At 39.1% G+C, this 25,385-nt stretch overlaps 1 protein-coding gene across 1 annotated transcript in view; it reads right to left on the reverse strand.

Annotated features, from left to right (window-relative positions):
* Positions 1-25,385, reverse strand: part of Pla2g4a (phospholipase A2, group IVA (cytosolic, calcium-dependent)) — a 131,673-nt gene that overhangs the window by 95,721 nt on the left and 10,567 nt on the right. Inside the window, exon 2 of the mRNA NM_008869.4 lies at positions 7,320-7,418. Coding sequence (NP_032895.1) covers positions 7,320-7,352 — 33 coding nt within the window. The 5' untranslated portion in view covers positions 7,353-7,418. The remainder of the gene's footprint in view (positions 1-7,319; positions 7,419-25,385) is intronic.

A 25,385-nucleotide genomic window follows, 5' to 3' on the forward strand; every position in this document is an offset into this window, starting at 1 on the left:
ATTAAGAAGAAAAATGATCAGGAATAAAGAGGAGTATTACTTAGGATGAAGGAGTAAATTCTTCAAGAAGACAAAATAATTCTTCATATGTATGTGTCAAGTAATATATCATGAATACATGAGGCAAAATATAATACATAAGAGCAAGAAGAAAGAGCAAGATCTGTTATCGCAGCTGGAGATTTTAACAGCCCTCTACCAGTAAGATACAGCAAGCACAAACCTAGTAAAGACATAGCTACCAGTTACCTTAGAGCTCAGTCAGTCAACCGTGTATAGTAAATATCTACAGAGCATCTCATCTACCATCAGGACACTCATTCTTCTCCATCTCATATGCACATTCACCAAAGAAAACAATAAGCACTTCCTAATGTATTTAAAATACAGAAATAAAACTGTTTTCATAACATAGGAAATTAAATGAACTAAAAATTAAAGATTGAAGATTCATAAAGTCCCCCAAATACACAGAGACAAGTGCACACACAACAGGTGAGTCAAAGAAATAATAAAAGAAAATCACAGATAGCAGGAATTAAAGGAAAAATAGAATACAACTTAGGAAAATTTGTCTAATTTAGAGGGAAATCTGTAGTATCCAATTCTTTGACTAAAAGGAAGACAAATATCCAAAATAAGTAAACTAAGCCTCCATATTAAGAAACACAAAAGCCCAGCAGTGGTGGCACACACGTTAATCCCAGCACTTTGGAGACAGAGACAGGCGGATTTCTGAGTTCAAGGCCAGCCTGGTATACAAAGTGAGTTCCAGGACAGCCAGGGCTACAGAGAAACCCTGTCTCAAAAAACAAAAAACAAAACAAAACAAAAAAAGAAACACAAAAAAGGAAAAGGTTCGAATACAAATAAGCAAACAATAGTAAATTAAAGCCAATATCAATAAAATTGAAATTCAAAACGAGAAGAGAAAAAGCAATATCCAAAAAAAAAAAAAAAAAAAAAAAACCAAAAAATTTCCTTCTTTGAAAACACCAGCCCAGGTGTGGTGTTGCATGCATTAAATCTCCACATTAAAGGGCTGACACAGGGAGATTTCTGTGAGTTCAAGGCAAACCTGTACTATATAGTGAGTTCTAGGATAGCCAGGGTTACATAGTAAAACCCTGTCTCAGAAAAGTAAATAAATAAAATAAAATAGCATAAACTCAATAAGCCTTTAACCAAGGCATTTCAGAAATGAGAATGTGGGTTATTTAGTTTCAGAAATCAAAAAGCAACAAATTTCATGGACAACAAAATGATAGTAAAAGGTATTCTTAAAAAATTGATTCAAAATTGACAAAAGTAGGTAAACTAGAGCAATTCATTGTACAATCTATCAAAAGAAAAGATTCTGAATACCCCACATTTGACAAAACAAAGTGAGTCAGGGACAGATAACGTTCCCAAAGAGAAAGGATCTAATCCACTCGTGAGTTCTACCAAATGAAAAACTATAAGCGTTATGTACAATCTAATTCCAGAGGATAGAAACAGGCAGAATAGTACTTAACTCATTGCTGGCAGCCAGCATTACTCGAATTTAAAACCAGATAAAAATATTACAATAATAGAAAATTATAGACTAATGTCCCTCATGACCATAAATGCAAAACTATTCAACAAAATATTGGCAAACTTAGTCTAATATCTATAAAGAGTCACAAGCCATGGAACTTGGCAGACAATGGCTGGGACTAGAAGCCATTGTCTTAAGTAAAATGATTCAAACAACAGGAAAAATAAATTTTCTTTCATATGCATATTTTAGACTTAAATTTTTTACATGTAAATTTATGCATAGGTGCTTGCTTTTATCTCCCTGCATGTTTAACACATAAATTTAGACAAAAGATCACAAGACAGGAGAAAAGGATATTAAGGAAAAGGGAGAAAGTTGAGGGTATGGTACTTCTAAAAAAACAGACAAGTTAACAATGCAAGAGATTTTGTCTTTTGATAAATTTGGATGTTATAACTAGACATCTAGATAAAGACAAACCAAGACTAATAATACTTAGGCTTAAAATAAAATGAAAAATGCCTTGGAAAATCCAACCTTGAGAACTGAATTTTTCTACCTAAGAGACCTCAAAATTAACTAGTTTAGATGTATGCTAGAACTCTAGCACACAAGAGATGGATACAGGAAAATAAGGATTCAAAACCAGCCCTTGCCACAAGGTGAGACTAGATTAACCTTCGTGGGATCCTTGTTAAAGAACAGGAAGAAAAAGAGGAAGAAGGAAGAAGAGAATGAGGAGAAAGAAAGAAAAGGAAAGTAGAAGAGGGATGAAGAAAAAGGAAGAAGGAAAAATGAGAAGGAAGAGGAAGAAAGAGGAGGGAGAAAGACAGAAGGAGGGGAGGAAAAGATAGAGGAAAAAAAGAAAGAAGTCTGAGAGGGGGGAGAAGGAAAATGAGAAAGAGAAAGGAAGGAAGGAAGGAAGGAAGGAAGGAAGGAAGGAAGGAAGGAAGGAAAGAAGGAAGGAAGGAAGGGAGAGAAAGAGAGAGAGAGAAAGGAAGAAAGAAACAACGAAGAGATCACACACATAAAATTATTCTTACATGTAAGCTTGCTTACCTGCCAAAAATCTGTGCTTATCTATGTCTTTGAACATGTAATAGCCTATGAATATTCAACGTCTAAAATTCCCCTGTAGTCTGAAACTTATGAGCAATACTTTTATCTATCTCTACTTTAATCCTTAAATTGTTGCAAGGATATTATTATCACAGAAAGTTCTTCTTTCTTCTTTCTTCTTTCTTCTTTCTTCTTCTTCTTCTTCTTCTTCTTCTTCTTCTTCTTCTTCTTCTTCTTCTTCTTCTTCTTCTTCTTCTTCTCAGTGCTTATAAGTGCTTCTTATCAGAAGAAAGATATCATCACAAGGGCTTGTTGAGCATGCATCAAATTCAAGGCATTCTACTGGATGCTGCCTCTCAGTCTTCCCAAGATGCCTACTGCCGACTCCATGAGGCATCATTATAAATAACAGATTTTATAAAAATAATATGTATTACTATAAATTACATTAGGCTTTAGTATCTAAGATAATTTATTTGTGAGTGTGTGTGTGTGTGTGTGTGTGTGTGTGTGTGTGTGTGTGCCATGTGTGTGGGCAGCACAGAAAGGCCAGAAGAGGGTGTTGGATGCCCTGGAACTGGAGTTACAGGTGGTTGTGAGCTACACTGCTAGAACTCTGGTCATCAAACTCTGGTACTTGGGAACAACAGCAAGTAGCCTTACCCACTGAACCATCTCTCCAGCCCTGTGTATTAAGACTTACATTTAAAGGTCAATAAAGTATAATTCTGTAAGGTTAAATGATTTATTGGTGAGTTATCTTTCATAAAAGGTAAACCATTGTTAGATTCCAGTATGACTATCCCCTGTGTTGTCTCCTTTGTACACTCCTTGCTTGAACAGAGACTAAAGCCAAACCAATAGTAATTAAGATGGCTTCCACTTACTGGAGGAGAATAGATGGTTTCCTACATTAGAAAAAGTCCTGTTTCTGCATGTGTAGCTGACCTACCTAAAGATCTCGAAGCTAGTCTTACTCTGACCCTTCCAGCCCTCTGTTCTAATCTGTGCCTATTTGCATTAGTCTCAATTCATCTTAATTACAAGTAAAGCGCACTCCCAGATTCCTCATAAGAAATCAGTCCAAACTGACCACTTTCTTGATTTTCCCAAGTTAGCTTTGGAAACACTAAAAAAGCTTCAGATGTCGCACTGTTTCCTAAACACTGCCACCACAGTCTTCACTGTCTCATTCTCAGAGTCGTAAGCACGAAGAAGAGAGTAGCTATAAAGCAGACAGAGCTTGCACCGTTGGAGAAAAGTGTGTTCATTGTTGATAAATGATTATCCCTATAGTCTAGGAGTGTCTTGTCATGGCATCCCAAAGCCAGTATCCAGTATCACATATCATTTCAAAGGAGCTTAGTCTGGGCTGGGTCCCAATTTGGATGATAGACGGCTGCTTATGGCTCGGGGATGCCGCCAAAGGAAATGACATTGACTCCACAACTAACATTCTCCAGGGGAAACCAGTGACTCAGGACAATACTGGGCGGGAGCTGGCTCTATTTCTATTGAGATGTCAAATCTAAGCCCCAGCCTCTGACTTAGTCACCAAGATTAAGCCTTGCCTGCAGGTCTAGAATTACCTTACTTTGAGTGTCTGTCCTCATCCTTAATCTTTTCCATAGTGAATTAAACTTTACCAAACAATAGGGGAAAAAAAGCCAGTGTACTCAGTTGATTCTGTACAATTATGTTGACACTGGTAACTAAGATGATTAACATCGAAAAGTCAACCAACTTAGATCAAGCCAGTGTGATCACTGTGATGGTTTGCCTACATTTAAAATTGTACTGTTAAAATAGAAAAAAAAAACTAACCTAAAACAAATCAGGTGGAAGAGAAGATAGAGACTACACATAAACAGATGCACTTTAACCAAAACCTAATCTGAAGGCTGCACTAAGGATGCTATTACAGTCAGGGTGGACAGAATCTTACTACTGAGAAGAGAGATAGTGATCTTTGATCAGCAACTAGCAACTCCAACTGATCTCAGAGCTGTTAAAAAAATACCTCCACCTTGATATTACCCTCACCTTTCTTGCTTATTTTCAATTTCACTTCCTGATGTGCAGTTTCACTGTAGGACAAATAACTAGTGTGGGCACTGCTCCATCCTGTTCCTTCTCTCTAAAGGAATGATCAGCATTGTCTCATTCTTGTAGGAGCACAAAGACTCCCTTCCCATGGTCACACTAAACAATTGATAACTGGGGACTCAGAAGGGCATGTGGGGTGGATGGTAGAGGAGAGATAGATAGATATGATGAATGCATGCTGTATGGATGTTTGGAAATACCATTCCAAACTGATTAAAATGTGCAATAACTGCAACAACTGATGGGAGAAAATTCAGTTAAGACTATCCTAGCCCTTGAAACAGAAACAGAAAGATTGTGAGTTCAATATCGGACAGAACTACACAGTAAATCTGACCCCAGCCATGAGCTTGTCGAAAGAAAGAAAGAAAGAAAGAAAGAAAGAAAGAAAGAAAGAAAGAAAGAAAGGAAGGAAGGAAGGAAGGAAGGAAGGAAGGAAGGAAGGAAGAAAGAAAGAAAGAAAGAAAGAAAGAAAGACAGACAGACAGACAGACAGACAGACAGACAGACAGACAGACAGAAAGAAAGAAAGAAAGAAAGAAAGAAAGAAAGAAAGAAAGAAAGAAAGAAAGAAAACAGAACAGAAAGAAATTACACAACGTGTACCATGGGGATAACATGTAAAACCCTCCCATGCACTGGCAGACATTTTAATGCAGCCCAGGCTATCCAGAAAACAACCACTATGGAACTAAGATTCAGTGTGTCACTTTCTCTAGGCATCTGTTGTTTGACAAAACTTTCCCTAGGGAGATGCAACAAACACATCTATTCACCCCAGACAGTGAGTCTATGACAGACCAAAGCACAGATGCCACCACAGTCCAACTCACAGTGAACTAATGAGTTTTTCTGCAACTCTAGGAGTATCAGTGCCAGGTTCCTTAGAGGAGCAGAAATGTATCAAAGACAGCAGCATCACCAAAATCCACCCCAGGACAGTGACAGCTTCCAAAAGCTGGAGCACTCTGCACAACCTGCATGCAGCTCAACAGGTTGGAGAAAGTCCTTTGGAAGTCACTCTAGTTTTAAATCTCCTTCCAGGAAGCTGGATCTTCCTGAACCTACTATGGGTTATTTAGCTCCTTCCTGCTTAAGGAGAATCCCTACAGGACAGAACGCTTCAATCTTGGAGGAAGCTCTTAATACAACAGCATCTGGTAGGAGCAAACCAAGCTCTGTCCTTGAGAAACAATTCTACCTTTAGATTTCTCCATGATGCTCAGCACAACGTCTGAAGCAATTAGTAGCATGAAGAGGCAAGACATCAAGGCAATGAGCCAAAGATAGACTTACCCATATTCTTGCCATACTTCATGAGTCCCTAAAAGAAAATCTCAAGAAGTGGAAGTGCATAGGACCACAACCACATGGAATGGAAGTTATAAAACTTGATGAGATTTTATAAAGAACTAAGGAGAAATTTGAGAAGTGAAAGATAAACATTAATAGCCTTAGCCTGGACAGATGGCTCAGTGGTTAGGAAGGCATCCTGCTCTTCCAGAGAACCATGAGCTTCCCAGCTCTGACATCAGTTGGTTCCCAATTGTCCTATCTCCAGCTCCAGGTGATTGGACACCTCTGGCCATCTTGGATACCTGAGCTCACATTCACATACCCACACAGACACAAAATTAATAATAAATTAAGTATCTTTTTAAAAATCTTGGTTACCTATGGATTTCTGAAATACATTTCATGGTACAAAAGCAAAAACATGAATGGTAATTGCAATGTCTACACTTTTTCTCCAGTAAAAAGAGAGCTTGTGGCCAGACATGGGTACAAGAGAAGAATCATCAACTACTGTGGGTCTTTTGACAATCAATTTAATATGATTTCTAATTTGAATTAGCGAACTGCCTAAACTAGACCATCCTCCTCACTGTGATAGGATTTCCATCACCCAATCTGTTGATGGAACTTGCATATAACAGAATATACAGGGTGCCTTCTTTTTCTTTGTCTTGCTATTTGAGCTGAGAAGTCTCATCTCGCCTAAGATGAGTTCTTGGGCTATAATTAACACTAACATATCCCCTTCATTCTCAAGCCCTGTGATGGTTAATCTTAAGTTGGGAGAAGAGTCTGAGTGAAGGGCTGTCTAGATCAGTTGACCTGGGGATGTGTCTTATGGGTATTATCTTAATTATGTTATTTGAATGGGAAAATTCAATGAACACAAACACGCATGCATTCATTCTCTCTGCTTTAGACTGTGGATATGACCAACTACTTCAGATCACTCCACCTTTATTTCCCCATTATGATGGACTGCTAATCTGGAATTATGAGCCACACACAACCTTTCTCCTTTAATTTGCTTTTGTTGGAGTAATTTATCACAGCAATTGAAAATGAAATTAAGATAGGCCTTTATATTAGCACTAAATTATGCCTCCAAAAGTTCTGTGTCTCCATCTTGAGAAAACAGATGACGAGGCTTCTCAGACCTTGCAATCTTGTGGGCTTATCCTTTGTATTATAGTTAAGTAATTAATAGTTGTGATGGGCTCTGTTTGCTGGCACCCATGTGTGTGTGTATGGGGGGGGGGGTGCGTGCGCACACACACACACACACACACACACACCACATAAGTTTCCCTCCCAGAAGGAATGTACCACTTACTATAATGTGCTGATAAGGATCTATGAAAGACATTTTGGTCCCAGTTGCAGAAATTCTCACACTTCCCAGGTCTTCTATGGTACTGTAGCTTCTTGAAGCCTACAAAACAAGCAATCATTATCATTAAGTTTCCTCCTGGACTCAGCTCCAAGGTTAAACCATGGTGACTAGGCATCTTAGGATATGCAAGTCCACGGAAGTAGACCAGGTCGACTGAGCTCTATCTATATGACTTTTCAATATATATTTTTTATTTCTGTACAGCTTATAGGGGAAGGTTAAGCATAGTTTGCATTTAACTTCTCTATATATTCACTCAAAATTTTTCAAAAGATTTTTGTTTTGGTTTACTTCTACTTGCCAAGTATATGATGAGAAATTTATTGAATTTCAGAAAATTAAAATTATTAATGAGGGACTAGAAAGATAGCTCGGCACTTAACAGCAATGTAGTTCTCTTGCAGAAGACCTGGTACACCTCACCCCACCCACATGAGGCATCTCACAACCACCACTAACTCCAGGTCCAAGACATACAAAGCCTTCCTCTGGCCTTCAAGCATATCTACACTCACTAGTGCAAACCCACACTCACTCACACATATGCATAACTAAAAAGAGTAAAGTTCTTTCTAAAATTATTACCTCAAGAAGAGTTAAATGATGCATGTTCTTTGCATTTTCAGTTGCTTAGCGTTACATAAATTCACAATAGGAAAATAATAGCTTCCTCACCTTAGGTATTTATTAGGAATCTTAAAAATGCATTCATATTAAATGTGAATTTTGGTGATAGAGTTTCCTTTTACATCTAAGCCTCCAGTTTAAATGGAAACAGTTAAGTGAAAGTAGTTTTCCAGTTTATTTATTAATTGATCGATTTATGTCAATCAACGCTCTTACACAGCTGTGACAACCTGTTAATAAGATGTATCCATTCATGTAATAGTAACATGACTGTTAAAAGGGTGTCCAACTGCTTTCTTCTGGTTGAATTTGAATCCTGCTCCACAGGAGGAAATTTATGCCTGGTACTAACAACCTGGTCAAAACCCTGTGGCTAAGAAAATCATGAGTCCTAAGATGGTGTCTACTCTTGCTGTCTTCTTTCTTTCTTTCTTTCTTTCTTTCTTTCTTTCTTTCTTTCTTTCTTTCTTTCTTTCTTTCTTTCTTTCTTTCTTCCTTCCTTCCTTCCTTCCTCCCTCCCTCCCTCCCTCCCTCCCTCCCTCCCTCCCTCCCTCCCTCCCTCCCTCCCCCCCCTCTCTTTCTTTCATTTTAGGTATTTTCTTCATTTACATTTCAAATGCTATCACAAAAGTTCCCCATACCCTACCCTGCCACACTCCCCTACCCACCCACTCCCACTTCTTGGCCCTGGGGTTCCCCTGTACTGAGGCATAAAAAGTTTGCAAGACCAAGGGGCCTCTCTTTCCACTGATGGCCAACTAGGCCATCTACTGATACATATGCAGCTAGAGACACGAGTTCCTCCGTGGGGTACTGGTTAGTTCATATTGTTGTTCCACCTATAGGGTTGCAGATCCCTTTAGTTCCTTGGGTACTTTCTCTAGCTCCTCCATTGGGGGCCCTGTGATCCATCCAATATCTGACTGTGAGCATCCACTTCTGTGTTTGCTAAGCCCCAGCATAGCCTCACAAGAGACAGCTATATCTGGGTCCTTTCAGCAAAATCTTGCTACTGTATGCAAAGGTGTCAGCGTTTAGAGGCTGATTATGAGATGGATCCTCGGGTATGGCAGTCTCTAGATGGTCCATCATTTCGTCTCAGCTCCAAACTTTGTTTCTGTAACTACTTCCATGAGTGTTTTGTTCCCAATTCTAAGAAGGGGCAAAGTGTCCACACTTTGGTCTCCATTCTTCTTGAGTTTCATGTGTTTTGAAATTTTTATCTTGTATCTTGGGTATTCTAAGTTTCTGGGCTAATATACACTTATCAGTGAGTACATATTGTGTGAGTTCCTTTGTGATTGGGTTACCTCACTCAGGATGATACCCTCCAGGTCCATCCATTTGCCTAGGAATTGCATAAATTCAGTCTTTTTAATAGCTGAGTAGTACTCCATTGTGTAAATGTATCACATTTTCTGTATCCTTTCCTCTGTTGAGGGACATCTGGGTTCTTTCCAGCTTCTGGCTATTACAAATAAGGCTGCTATGAACATAGTGGAGCATGTGTCCTTCTTACCAGTTGGAACATCTTCTGGATATATGCCCAGGAGTGGTATTGTGGGATCCTCCAGTAGTACTATGTCCAATTTTCTGAGGAACTGCCAGACTGATTTCCAGAGTGGTTGTACAAGTTTGCAATCCCACCACCAATGGAGGAGTGTTCCTCTTTCTCCACATCCTCACCAGAATCTGCTGTCACCTGAATTTTTGATTTTAGCCATTTTGACTAGTGTGAGGTGGAATCTAAGGGTTGTTTTGATTTGCATTTCCCTGATGATTAAGGATGTTGAACATTTTTTCAGGTGCTACTCAGCCATTCGGTATTCCTGAGGTAAGAATTCTTTTTTCAGCTCTGAGCCCCATTTTTAATGGGGTTATTTGATTTTCTGGAGTCCACCTTCTTGAGTTCTTTATATATATATTGGATATTAGTCCCCTATCTGATTTAGGATTGGTAAAGATCCTTTCCCTGTCTGTTGATGGCCTTTTGATCTTATTGACGGTGTCTTTTGCCTTACAGAAGCTTTGCAATTTTAAGAGGTCCCATTTGTCGATTCTCGACCTTACAGCACAAGCCATTGCTGTTCTATTCAGGAATTTTTCCCCTTTACCCATATCTTCGAGGCTTTTCCCCACTTTCTCCTCTATAAATTTCACTGTCTCTGGTTTTATGTGGAGTTCCTTGATCCACTTAGATTTGACTTTAGTACAAGGAGATAGGAATGGATCAATTCACATTCTTCTACATGATAACCGCCAGTTGTGCCAGCACTATTTGTTGAAAATGCTGTCTTTTTTCCACTGGATGGTTTTAGCTCCCTTGTTAAAGATCAAGTGATGATAGGTGTGTGGGTTCATTTCTGAGTCTTCAATTCTATTCCATTCGTCTACTTGTCTGTCGCTATACCAGTACCATGCAGTTTTTATCACAATTGCTCTGTAGTACAGCTTCAGGTCAGGCATTGTGATTCCACCAGAGGTTCTTTTATCATTGAGAAGAGTTTTTGCTATCCTATGTTTTTTGCTGTGTTCTTAAATGAGCATATAGAACGGACTTCTAAATATTTCTGTTTACACTACAAATCAGTGCTGATCTCAGGCATCACCAGATTTCATTTTTTAGTAGGCAGTATTCTTTTTTTATTTTCTTAACTGGTCAAAGTGCTAGCACAATTGACTGTTAAATTCTTAGCCTTCAGTGGAGCATCTATATTACCCTCTGGCACTAAGGCTCTGGGAACATTGTGAAAGATGGAACAGAAAGAATATAAGAGCTCAAGGTTGGGAAGGAATATATGTGAAACACTGTCTTGTGAACATGACATGGCTCCTGTACATAGGAACTCACAACCACTGTGGCTACATGCTGTGGACTGCTGTCTATGCAAATGAAAGCAGGTGAAATATAAGGCTAGAGTCTATGATTGGGCAATAAAAAAGGAAGGCAGGGTTAGAATTTTAGAGAGAGAGGGGAGGGAACAGAAAGGACAGAGATGAGAGAAAGATAGAGGAAGAGGACAAACTGGATCCACGTGGCTTTAAATAGCCACAGGTAGCTATGGATATCATAGAAGAGCATAGAATAATATAGGGCAATTTGGCCAATCTAGGTGGGTAGCTTGTGTCAATATCAATTGGCTCTGAGTTCACTGTGTGGGCATTTTGTGGGTTGAGAATTTACTGCTATAAATCTGACTGATAAATTACAAGCCTCTAGAGTTTTGATTTTACTAGGTTATTGGGATTTGTGACAGCTAGCCACAGGGGGCCAATGGCTGGGAAGATATGAGCGGTGGGAGGAGGGGTGGACAGGGAAGAACCCACCCAGGGGAAACAGGGAAGACCACCACAGTTTGCAGCTACCAATGGGAGAGGTGAAACTGCATTACTGGAGCATAGCTGGCATCAGTGTGGATTGATTTTTAATTGTTACGTGCTACAACCTGCCAGTACCAAGTTCATCAATATTTCATCATGAGTGGATGGGGCTTATAAGGCCTGAACATTATATCCCTGGACATGAGCTTGAGTTCTTGGTCCTGTCTCCACCTCCCTAAGGCTAAGATTAAAACAGCATATCATCATGCCCAACTTAAAGATAATTATGTTTACTTTTAGCCATGCATTTTTAACATTTTCTTATTTGTGCAGGAGAGAGAATGTGTGTGAATGTTTATGTGTATATCCATGCAAATGTGTCACTTGTAGGTGAAGGTCAAAGGGTGACTTATAGGAATGGTTCTTCTACCACGTGGGTTCCATGGACCAAATTCATGTTGCAGGTTTGGGATTGAGCATATTAACTCAGCAAGCCATGTCGCTGGTTCTGCTTATCATATATTTCTATCAGGCTGCACAAAGCATGTTTGTTTCCAAGACAGGTTTTCTCTGGGTATCCCTAGCTATCTTGAAACTATCTCTGTAGACCAGACTGGCTTCAAACTCACAGATTTCCACCTCCCTCTGCCTCCCAAAAGCTGGGATTAAAGGCTGCACCATCATATCCCAGCATGTATACAGCATTGTAACTTTAAACCATCATTCTGGTTTTCTTTCAATAAACCAATATAAAGCTGTTGTGGGTTTTGTTTGTTTGTGTGTTTTTGTTTTTTATTGCCTTACTTTAAACTTAAATGAAACATTTTCCAGGCATGGGAAAACACACATTCCCAGGACTCACAGGTAGAGGCAAGAACATCAGGAGTTCAAGTCCAACCTGAGCTTCGTGAGATATTTGTCTTTATTTTCTTTCACCACCCATAAAAAAAAAATGTGATGATAAATGAGACTATCACCAAGGATCTCTGTGTTACAGTTTTAATGTTTGGGCTCACAGAAGTTCATTTCGTCACTTAGTTTCCAAAAGTCAGATGCAATGCTACATGCCTATAATTCCAACACTTGGGAGGTATAGTCAGATTAACAATTCTAGGTCAGCTATCTACTCCTTCAAGGTTTGAGATCACCCTGGGCAACATATATTTAAAAAGAAAATGTAATTGATGATTTCAGATTATTATGCATCTTTCTCAGCTTCTCCCTTCAGGAAGCCTTGAATTCCTGTCCTGCTTCTCTAGATGATACGCTGTAACATGAACTTGGACGTCGAATTAACTGCTTCCTCTTCTAGTTGTGGTTTCCCATGGCCTTTATCATAGCAAGAAAGAAGCAAACTAAGGGTATGACTAACACACAACCTGAGGTTTGGAAGAGATAAACTACATGAACACTGCAACCCTATTTCACTCTGCTAATCCCTAACCTCGAGGCTAATCCAACTTAAGGGGGCATCCAACATTGTCTTCTGGAGTTTTCAAGCACCAAAACTTAAATGTGCACATATTCTCACATAAACATAAACACATGAACATAATTACAATTGAAAATAATAAATAAGGCCAAAACTCACAAAGATTGTGATAACATACACAATACCTATACAGGTTCAAAAAGGAAAAAAAAAATCCCAGCTCTAAGAAGGGGAGATGAACACAGAGTTCTACCCCTAACCTACAAGCTATTACAGTCAATCGATACCTTCCGAGAAAGGGAAAATTAGTTTTCTCCAATAGACTATCACTGGGTATATAACCTACAAGTCAGGGCAGGCCACATGCCAGGAGAAACTGGCTAACACAAAATGCACTTTTTGTTTTGTTTTGTTTTGGTAGTTGTTTATGCTTACTATGGGTTTTTTGTTTGTTTGCTTGTTTGTTTTGTTTTGTTTTGCTTTTTTCTTTTTTAATGTTTAGTTTTGGTTTTTATTGTTATAGTAGATCCATATTGGAATCTATGAAAGCAAAGAGGGTTATGACTGGTATTCTCACCAAAATTATTCTCACCCAAATTATTCTCACCCAAATTATTCTCACCCAAATTATTCTCACCAAAATTATTCTCACCCAAATTATTCTCACCCAAATTATTCATGTTAAAAGCTGTAGGTGGGCTATGGTGTAGTTCAGTAGTAGAATTGCTGCCTTGCATGTGTGTTGTCAGCAGGCTTCTATAGCTATTAAATTCACAAACTGCAGCTTTAGAAAAACAAACATTTCTCGGTAGACTAATCTGGTCATTCATGCAACCCCTAGGTCATTGCTAAGTACGAGCATATGTTAGGCACCAGATACAGTAAACAAGGCAGAGCTCCTGCCTCCCAGAAACCTAGAGATTGTAGACATAGCAAAGAACAGCATAGCTCTGCACAACACCTAACGCTTCTATGTTAGTAAAAGCAGGATCGTCTTCTAGGATTGATGCCTTCTGATGAAAGGGCTCCTTGAAATCTACCTCCTCTGTGAAAATAGTTTTCATGAGTCCTTTAGTCTTATAGCAGAAAACCAGACAGTCTTCACTTGATCACTAAATGATTCTTTCATACTTATTTATTTCACACTAAAACAAGAAAACTTTTTCTGCCATACCATAATATGAATGCATACACATACATATATATGTGGAAGAGAGCTTAATGTGATGCTTTTACTAGGAACATGGTACAGTATTGTATTGTCCCGTTTGATTAAATGCTAAGAGAAGTCCACCAAAATTGTTTTATGGCTCAACTCCTCACCGTTTGACAAACACTGATGTAGGAGACTTCTAGATTAGATTTTCATCTCTATCCCCGTTCCCGTTCCATTTCCTTCCTCTTTTCTATTCACAACCATACAGATCATCTTCCCTTTCGCCAAGTGTAGGATGTTCTCTCAGGTGCAAAACTATAGCCTGCATCTTTTGTCCATCCACTTATTTAACAAATATTCAAGTAGAACATTTAGCTATGTCTATCAATCATATTCCAAGGTCCCAGAGGTAAAGCGACAATTGAGATAGCTGCTCATCATTGTAAGAACTTATATTTTACAGAACAATCACACAGTAAATAATGTAACAGGAAAAGGCGAGCGTCTCCTAAAGCTAGGCTGTGAAAAGGGTAAATGAGTGGTCTTAGAAGATAATGTTCCCAGCAGGCATGTGGAGGAAGTGACAGAGAACCTGTGGCTACTAAATAAAAACCAACAGCAAAAATGGTTGGTGGGGAGATTACAAAGGAAGCTGGGTTAGATCCTGAAGGCCTCGGTAGGCATCACTTGTATACCAGCTAAAACAGACCTAAGCTTCAGAACTCAGCTTCAAGGTCACTACCCCTGAGAGATTTTTCTGTGACCTTCAAAGCATGTCTGATCCTGTTTTTATTTTATATTTCTTCAAGCCTTTAATTCCCATTCCAACATGTCTGCCTTCCTTTATGGAACTAAAGCCAGACGCATAAAGTCAGTGTCCATGTTCACCTTGCTGTTCTGTGTGCATAGCATGGTGCCTACAGCAAAGCAGGTTCAAGATAAAGATGTGTTCAATGGATGATGGATGATGGACAGAACTAGGAATAATGGCAAGTGTGTGCATATAGGAAGTTCTCACAATAACACTCTTTCAATGGTCCTCCTGTTCATTCCTAACTATATTTAACAGCAAAAGATGCTATAAATGAGACTGTACTTTAAAAAATAAAAAGAGGAAGAAGGAAAATTCCACAAGAACTGAGATGACTCTTCATTTAGAGGAAATCTGTTGCTGGAGACCAAAGCCTGGTGTCAGCAACTTTATTTCCTCTTTTCCCATCCAGTAACTCCATTCATAACTACCATGTTCACCATCCGACTATTAGCCAAAACCACATCCTCCAGCCAGACCTGGGCAGACACTTCCCTGGCAGGAAATGTGTTTGAGATAGTTAACAGGTTAAGTATCCAACTAATATTCTTTCTTAAATGTTTATATTATTATGTGGTAATTTCATATATGCATACAATGTATTTAGATCCAACCAATATTATTAAATCCACCCCCATCTTCTCTTGTCTCCACCTCTCTAAAGCTACAGAGTTAAGAACTACGAGATAACTAGATATTAGACAAACATGACTCATGGCATTAATCCTTTAGTCCTAGAACAACTTCCTTTTTCTTGTCTCCTTTAATTCCACCCAGGTCTAAACTTTTTCCAGCTCTCATGAGATTCAGGCTGCCTTAGAAGATTTCCGTTAACTTTTGCAATGAGCCAAGGTAATGAACTCATGGATTTAGATACCAGGTCCATTTAGAATGGAAAGAAGAAACTATTGAAGGAAGAGAAAGTGGATCACTGACTTTCTTCCTCCCTACCCTAGATCTAATATTTCTGCTCCATTTTTTAAACTTCTTTTTCTATGGCAAAATGCACTTACAAAGAGCAATTTAGAGGAGGAAAATGGTTATTTGGCTTATAATCTTAGGCTCCAGCCCATTATTAAGGGGAAGTCAAGGTAAGAAATCAAATCATCACACCACACTTATAGTCAAATCCCTAGAACCAAATCAACTAATGATACCCATCTGTGTCCTAGTAGTCGGGAGATAGAAACATCAGGAATCCAAGGTCATCTTCAGCTACATGAGTTTGAAGTCAGTTTGTCATACATGAGACCCTATCTCAAAATCAAAACAAAAACCAACCCACCAAACAACAACAAAACCATGCACAATATATAAAGTATACCAATAATCCATATTTAGTATTTTTATTTTATAAAAATAGGTTAGCATCTTAGCTAAAAGTTCCACTTAAAGGTTGAATATCAAGCTAGACAAGCTTCCAGAACAGCAGAGAAAAGAAGTTGAAAAGTTCTGGCTGTGGAAACACTGACAAAGCAGAAATATCATAAGTAATCAATTACTAACTCTTCAAAAGAACGTAAAGCATATGAACATATCTTCCAACATGCCAAGAACCAGAGAGAATGAAGACCTTTGGCATTTTAGGAAGGAGCTGTTCCTACCCTCCCCAGTTTCTTAGCATGAAGTTCTAACTAGTAAGGCAGTACAGCCTTGTGAATACACAGCTCTGCTGCCTTGCTGATTGGTACTGGACAGAACATGGAAAATTCTACACCCCAGATGTTGTTAGAGAAACCAAAGATCACAGAAGCAACCACCAGATACATCTTATACTATAATGTGATCCACACTGTCTGGGACAACAACAAAACCAGACAATAGACCAGCCAGAAAATTAAATATGGCAAAAAGAACAATGTGTAAGGCTCCAGATACAATCTTCAACAAAACAGATGGGGAAAGGTTAATGGAGAAAGGCCTAGGTGATGTCCAGTGTATTCCTGATATGCTGAAAGAAGGTAGGCACAGTTATGCCATGTGAGGATCATAAAGGCAGAGAGGAAAACGTAGTCAGGGACTTATAAACTGTCCGAAGTTAGAAGGCATTCTTGAAGCCACTTGCAAGACAGATGTCATAGCAGAGATGTACTACTTATTTAAGATCCTTAAGTAAATCTTTGCCCAAGCACTGGCTGACAACTAAGCCATGCTAACCTAGAAAGAACCTTAGGAAAAGGACACAGAAAGCAAAAGCAAGAATGGAAACAGAGGATAACCTGAGCAAACATTCCTAAGCTTGACCACAAGAGAGCACATCTGTGAATAAGTTGAGGACCGTCACTGAAACAACTCAACAGTAGCAATAACTTACCCATAAAACATTTCAGAATCAAAAGACGCCATCACATACAATTTACACTTTGGTGTGTAATCTAGACTTTCATTTTCAGAAGTAATCATAAGAAGGCCAGGAAGAGGGCTCAGCTGGTAGAGATGACTGCCACCAAGCGTGAGGATCTGAATTCAGACCCCAGGATCTCCATGGTGGAAGGAAGAACCCCCTTCTGCACATTGTTCTCTGACATCCTCCACACAAGCTCCTTGGCAAGCACAGACATAAACACACTAAATAAATAAATAAATAAATAAATAAACAAACAAACAAATAAAATGTAACAAGGTTTTTAAAACAAACAAATTAATAATAAAAAGGACAACAAAAACAGTGTTAATCATACACCAAAAGTTTCCAAGGAGAAAGAGGAAAAGAAAAAAAATGGTAACAAATAATTGGCTGAAATTCCACTGAACCTCATTTAAAAACATTTCAATAAAGCTCAGTTCCTCCAAGTGGGATAAATACAAAGAAGAATGTTGTCTAGACACATAATCCACCTGGTGAAATTCAAAGAAATAGAGAAGAATTTTAAGAGCAAGAAAATAACAGCTGCCCATGCATGAGATAACCAAAGATCAACAAATGCCTTCTCATTGGAACCAACAACATCCTGAAGGCAGTGGGATCACATGGTCAAAGTACAGAAAGAATCAAGCTGTACACTGAGAAAAACGGAGCCACCAAACTCTTTCAGAAATATGAGCAGACAGAATATCAGTATAATGGCCTATTCTGTTGATCATGTTTTATTTTTTATTTTTCACTATATATATAGTTATAAATGTAGCTATATTGGAGTAAGGAAATGACAACAGATGATCTGAATTCACAGGAAGAAATGAAGAATATCAGACTCAATATGTCTTAGTTTTATCTCTATATTTTATAGAAGGATGAGGTTTATAGAAACATGATTTATAATAATGCAGATATGATACATGTAACAGCAATAGCCAAATAAGTAAAGAAGCCCTGTAACTACATGGAAAGACTATTTTACAAGAATAAGTTAAAACTCACATGAAGAAAACTGTAATAAATTAATACATTAGCTTAATTCCTAGAGCTACTAACAAACTCATTCAAATATCATTGAAATATCATTAACAAAATTATCTAAATGAACCACCAGGCCAAAATGAAACAAACAAACAAACAAACAAACAAACAGGATCACCAGAAAGTAGCTACCGATTACAGGGACCAGAAGACTAAAAAGAAGTCAATAGAGAAATGAGATGCAGTTAAACAGAAACCTCAGTGGCAGAGAAAATTTCAAACCCTATCTCTATCAACAATGAACGTGAAACCAGATGAGGCATCACAGATCTGAAATCCAAGCACTTGGTAGGCTGTGTCAGGAAGATTATAGGTTCAAGGTCAGCCTGGCCAGAGAGAACCCTGAGAGCTACTGTATCTGCTGCTGGTTGCCTGCCAGGAGTAAATCATAAGACTGTATTGCTTAAGGCATAGCATACAGGACTAGAGAATTCAAGCTGAAAGTGATCCTTCCTCCCACACAGTTCGTTTTTATAGTTTTCACAGATACTATGCAGGCTCTTGGGCTGCTATGGAATAATTATCAACATTCTCAGCTATGGACCCTGCATGTTGTATTACCAACCTGCAAGGCAAAAATGAGGCAATATTGGCATGACTTGTGGGCTAACAAATTACTTTCTAATTGGAACTGAGGTCTTCTCTCCACAAGAAGGAATTCATGTCTGGTACTGAACACGTGATCAAAGTCAATGGTTAGTGAAGTCATGGGCCTTACTGGGGATGATACCCTGGTTTGTTTTATTTGTTGTTGTTATTGCTTTGTTGTTGTTTTTTTTAGTTTGTTTTTGAGATAGAGATATACATAGAGATAAAGATGAAGATATAGAGATAAATAGAGATAAGATAGGTATAGATTAGATTAAGATAGGGATAGGGAGAGAGATAGATATGATGGTTTGCCAAATTGCCTTAAAATTTTTATGCTTTAACCCATAAACAAGGCTGGTGTCAGTTTTGATCAAGTAGCTCCCTTTGTGTAGTGTGTAGCTGTAGCGGTTACTGTATAGACTCATACCTAGTCAAAATGCTAAGAATAAGGCATCCCTGAATGCAGTCATCTATATCACCTTTCCCAGAGGCTCAACGGACACTGTAGACCAGAAGATGAAAAGAATTTAATAGCTGGGGAAAGGGAGAAGAGTGGTGTGGAGTCTGTCATTTGGACATGACAGGGTCATCATCCTCTCAGCATCTGTGATCACCATCACAAGACATGAACAATATGAGGATGTACAATATTGTGTCCTGGAATAGGATAGCCTTAGGAGCCCCAGCATCTCTCTGGAGACCTAGAAGAACTTAGTGGGTGCTAAAGGAGAGAAACATTTTCTTGAGTGGTAGAACCACTGGTCAGTTTTTCATACTTTTGTAAATAACCTATTAAATCTCCTATGCTGTAACTCTAATGAGTTTATTGGAGTACTACTCAGCTATTAAAAAGAATGAATTATGAAATTCCTAGGCAAATGGATGGACCTGGAGGGTATCATCCTGAGTGAGATAACCCAATCACAAAAGAACTCACATTATATGTACTCACTGATAAGTGGATATTAGCCCAGAAACTTAGAATACCCAAGATACAAGTTGCAAAACACATGAAACTCAAGAAGAACAAAGGATTAAGGATGCTGAACATTTTTTCAGGTGCTTCTCAGCCACTCAGTGTTCCTCAGGTGAGAATTCTTTGTTTAGCTCTGTACCTGATTCATTTTTTAGAATTGGGAACAAAACACCCATGGAAGGAGTTACAGAGACAAAGTTTGGAGCTGAGACAAAAGAATGGACCATCTAGGGACTGCTGCACCCGGAGATCCATCCCATAATCAGCCTCCAAACACTGACACCATTGCACATGCCCGCAAGATTTTGCTGAAAGGACCCTGATATAGCTGTCTCTTGTGAGGCTATGCCAGTGCCTGGAAAACACAGAAGTGGATGCTCACAGTCAGCTATTAGATGGAACACAGGGTCCCCAATGGAGGAGCTAGAGAAAGTACCCAAGGAGCTGAAGGGATCTGCAACCCTATAGGTGGAACAACAATATGAACTAACCAGTATCCCCCAGAGCTTATGTCTCTAGCTGCATATGTAGCAGAAGATGGCCTAGTTGGCCATCAGTGGTAAGAGAGGCCCCTTGGTCTTGCAAACTTTATATGCCTCAGTACAGGGGAACACCAGGGCCAAGAAGTGGGAGTGGGTGGGTAGGGGATTGGGGGGGAGGGTTTGGGGGGCTTTTGGTATAGCATTGGAAATGTAAAATAAGAAATTACCTAATTTTAAAAAGTGGGAAAAAAAAAAGAAAGAAAAGGACTCGGCAGAAGTGGGAAGGAACGGAGGGTAATGAGGTGTGAATGTAGTCAAAGTGTATTATAACATGTTTGAAAATATCACCGTAAATCATATCATGGAACATTCTAATAAAAACTAAAAATTTAAGCAATTAATAATAAACACACGCACAAATAAAAAAAAAAAGAACAACTACATAGTAAGAAATGTTCTCAAAAACAAAACAGCAAATTTATGTGCATAGATCAGTCCTCCAGTCAAAAGCTTTCAGACTAAATATTACCAAAGACTTGTAAGCATATAAACAAAGTCTGTAATACTTTTAGCATGGCAGTCTATTTATATTACTGTACCAATGTTAGTGTCCTGGCTTTGGTAAGTGCTTTGGTTATATACAATGGGGAACTTTAGTAAAAGGCACACAAAAACTCTCTATAGCACTTTAATGATTTCTTATCTTAACTATCTCTAGTTTATTTTAAAACACAATACCTGTTATGGGGGCTCTGGTGATGTATGCCCTTAATCCCAGGGCTCTGGAATCAAAGGAAAGTGGATCTGTGAGTTCAAGATCAGCCAAGGCTACATAGTGAGGCTGTGTCTCAAAAAAGAAATGTCAACAGACCTCATTTATATGTACAATTTTCACTCCAGGAAATGAAGCAGTCCTAAGGTAATTGGGTTAGGATACAGTCACTTTTCCTCAGGATAAAATCCTATGTAGTTACTGTCAGTGAGTCCACTTGTATAGTTCTGGTTAGGAGTCAGCTTCCTCTCACCCACTTTCCCCCGCCCGTGACTGACAGTAACAGCAGCAGATACCTCAGGTTTCTGTGGTACCAAGCCATCTCTACCCAACTATCCATAGTAAACACTAGGAAAATGCCTTTACCCCCACAATTAGCTCAGTCCTGGGAATCTTGCTACAACCAAGTTGCACAACTGCTATAATGACTCTTCACAAAACAGAAGGTTTTTCCTCATTTCTTCTAACTAGGCTAAACAACCAATCTTCCTGCGTAAAGACTACCTCCAAGCCTGTGGTAAGAGATAGGAACCTCACAGTTTGGTTGATTTGGGAGGTTTTTGGTTTTATTTTGTTTTTTGTTTTTTGTTTTTTGTTTTTTTTTTTTTTTTTTTTTGTTTTCACTTGGTCTTTTTTCCATCCCTATGCCCCACCCCAATGCCCTATAATTAGAAACCTCTGGAATACTCAGGGTTGGGATACACTTCCCCACGCACACTTGCTTCTGTTGGCTTTCAATCAGTGATTAATATCGTATGCTGTGACCAAAACCCATTTAGTCATGTTGGAGCAACACAGGCTTCTCAGAAGAAGTGAATAAAAACCAAAAGTCTGCCCTGAAGTGCTTTGTCACTTCTGTCTCTCTGCAGAAGATGATGTAACAAAGGGAGAGCATGGTATAATTAGAGCCGTGGCATCTGGTGGCGCGAAGGACAGGAATTACATTTCCTGTGTAATGAATGACATGAGCTTTCAAGGCATTGCACCACCTCCTTAGCCAGAGACAAATAGAGCTTGCTCCCTCTCCTGTCTTGATCCCCTGTGTATTCTGTTGTATAAAATGAGGAGGTGGCTCCTCCATCTCTCAGACTCATTGGACAAAATGAGCAAATATATGTCAACTCCAACCACAATCCAATGAAATAAAGAAAATAATGTATTGTTGCTTATAAAACGTATGCTTTCCCAAGCTGCCTCAACTTGATAGGAGGTGTTTGGCTCTATGGGGAGTTCTAAGAAGTCTGAAGTTGGCTAGTTTGTGGAGCAATTCTTACAAGGATCTTGTGCTTTTTTTAATGGTCGACATTGAGTTTTACTAGAAAATATGAAGTGCTTACATTTCAAATCAACTAGCACTTTAAAAAGTAAAAACACTGATCCACTGGCTTGTCTGATGCTAACTAGAACCAAAGTTTCCTTCAGTATGGTGGATAAGCAGTTGCTTTGGAAACAAAAGAACTTGTCTCTGGGTCCTATCAGCATCTTCCCTAGACATGCATAACCACTCAGGCATTGCTAAAGTTCTGTTCTGGAATGGTATGAATGATGCTTCTCCTTTTTAAACTAGAGCTAACCAAAGCATTCTATCAACCGCAGACAGAGAAAAATGAGCAATAGGAATCAGAACAGTAAATGTGCCAGGCATGGTGGCATAGGCCTTTAATCTCATCATTCAGGAGGCAGAGGCACTTGGTCTCTGAGTTAGAGACTAGCCTGGTCTACATAATGGGTTCCAGGTAAGCCAAGAATACATAAGGAAACCCCGTCTCAAAACAAATAAAAAGGTAGTTAAGAAGGCATGTATAAGAAATGTCCTCCAAGCCGCATTACTTTAGCACAGAAAGCCTGAGAGCTTTCTTGTTCTCTTGAAGATGTAAATGCGTATTCTCAGTCTCAAAGACACAGGTTATCAACTAGGTGGGTTCCCAGCAAGCATGTGGAGGAAGAGCCTACCCAGCATATCACGACGAGGCACCTGTTGCCATATGCTGGAACCCATGCTCTTCTTCTGGCGCTGATGTATTTTTTCTCCCTGCTTTCTCTTTTAAGTCTCTAATTCTTCTTCCTGACCACTCACATGTGCCTTCCTAAAGCTCACTCTAAACCCACAACCACATACAGAGCATGCACCAGCCAGCAGAACAGAGTCTATTGGCCTAAACTAAGACTTCAGAGAAGCACAAAGTAGGAAGATACACAGGAAGGTGGCAAGGAAATGTTAGGGAAAGACTTAGTGCTAAAGATTTCTGGTCCTCCCTGGAGCTGTCTGCCAGCTATTCAGTGTTCTTCATAAATGCAAATTGAGGAAGCACTCTTGATATATCTACTAGCTCGGACCCTTGTGTTTCTATGTGATAGCTCAGCACAGCTGTGTACTTCATTACACAGTGGTGGCCCTGACTCTGAAAAGCGCAAGGAGAGTTCTGCTTCCTTCTCCACGTTCTCAACTTGGACCAGGAGCAATTATTTAATTACTCTTGATTAAAAGGACAAATAAACAAATGATGACTTTTCATGGTATACTGGAGAAAACTTTCCAGAGTATAAATGAACCATGCACTGAGAATTCATGTAAGGTGATTCTCTATTCATAGAACCTAGAACAATAAACTACTAGGTATCTAAGCAGTTGCTTGTTTCAGTACTAATTTTTTTCATATCAAACTTTATTTTTGTGATAGATATATGATCGATCAAATTGATTTCATTAAATGTCTACTTAAATATTTTGGACTTTTTTATTCTTCTCTGTTTATTCTTCTCTCATACAATAAATATATACTGACCACAGTTTCCCCTCCCTCCAGTTCCCACCCACAGTTCTCTCCTTTTCCTCCCCTTTATCTCTGATCCACTCCTCTGCTTCCCATAAGAAAAGAGCAGGCCTCCCAGGGATATCAATGGAATACAGCATAACAAGTTACAATAAGATTAAATACACACTTGCTAATCATTCCCCAGCTACTTTATTAAGTAATGTATACATACTACCACATTTATTTTTCTTTACAAGATAATAGTTATTATTTTGAGATTAAAACAAAATGGGTTTATCAGGCCAAATAACTGGTCAAATTGACAACCTGAACTCACGCAAATTCTACATCCATGCTATATAAAACATTTCTCCCAAGTAGGTTGAAACATTAACAGACTAAGCCAGCCCTAGAGTTCTGACCTGTTTGGTAGCAATTGTTTCTTTCTATATCATTCTGACATGGCAAATAAGATTCTAAAGGGCAAGCAAGATGACTCAGTGGGGAAGGCACTGGCTGCCAAACCTGATGACTTGGGTTCAATAACCAGGACCCACATGGTGGAAGGAAGAAAACTAACTCTGAGCTGTACTCTGACCAAAATACACACACACACACACACACACAGAGTGAGAGACAGACAGACAGAGACAGAGAGAAAGAGAGACAGAGACAGAGAGACAGGAACAGAGGAAAGGAGAGTGAGCACATACAGCTGTTGAACACAAGAAATATCCACATACACACATATGCTCACAAAATAAACAGTTTTTAAAAGACAATATCCAGAAACATTTGGAAGTTGCAAGAGAAGAAATGAAATAGTGGGAAGCCTTAGAGACATGCCAGAAATGTCCTGTCTCACAGAAATAAAGAGAGAGAGAGAGGGGGGGGGGAGAGGGAGACAGACTACAGATTTGTGATAATTATTCATTTTCTTACAATTCTAGAAAGTAGAAGTCCAAACTCAAAGCACTACATATTTGTGCCTTTAGCACCACTTGTTGCATACAGGTGTTGGTCTTTTGTCACTCAGCCCCCACATGTCTCTTCCCAAATGCCCCATGTGTCTGTGTGTTCAAATTTTCTGTTAGAACATCTGGATGGCTGGATTATGGCCCATCTGATGAATCTTTTTTCTAAATTGATCATCCCTTTAAAACACAGTTCAATAACATAGGCATAGCAATCCAGAATCCAGCAATGAGGAATGGATTGTGGATGCTTAGGTGTTAATTGCTGAAGTAGGCATTGCAAAGAGAAGCCTACCTGTTTTGAGTCCCCCACTGAGCCAGAGTTTTGGTTAGAAGGCAGAACTCACCATTTCCCTGGGGCAGCCACCAGACCTGACCATTCAGTAAGCTCCAATGCACAGCCCTGGGCATTCCACATCAATGAACACTAGTTACTGCTTCCCTCCCAGTAGGATTTTCCTACACCACCTTGCCACTAGGAAACACTCCCTGGGGGTGAGGTGGGGGTGGGGGTGGGGTACCTGTGCATTTCAGAGTAAGCAAACTGGCCAGCCCAGTTACATAGTGAATTACAACAAAGCAAACCAACTTAGTCGCCAGACAATTTTCTCCTGTTCTTTCCTTGACATTCATGTTGGCTGTTATTTTCCATCTTTTCACCTAAGCAAGTGCCCATTCTTGCCATATTTTAGAGTTGTAATATTTTGA

Source organism: Mus musculus, chromosome 1 (genome assembly GCF_000001635.26).
Source record: "Mus musculus strain C57BL/6J chromosome 1, GRCm38.p6 C57BL/6J".
Lineage (NCBI taxonomy): Eukaryota > Metazoa > Chordata > Mammalia > Rodentia > Muridae > Mus > Mus musculus.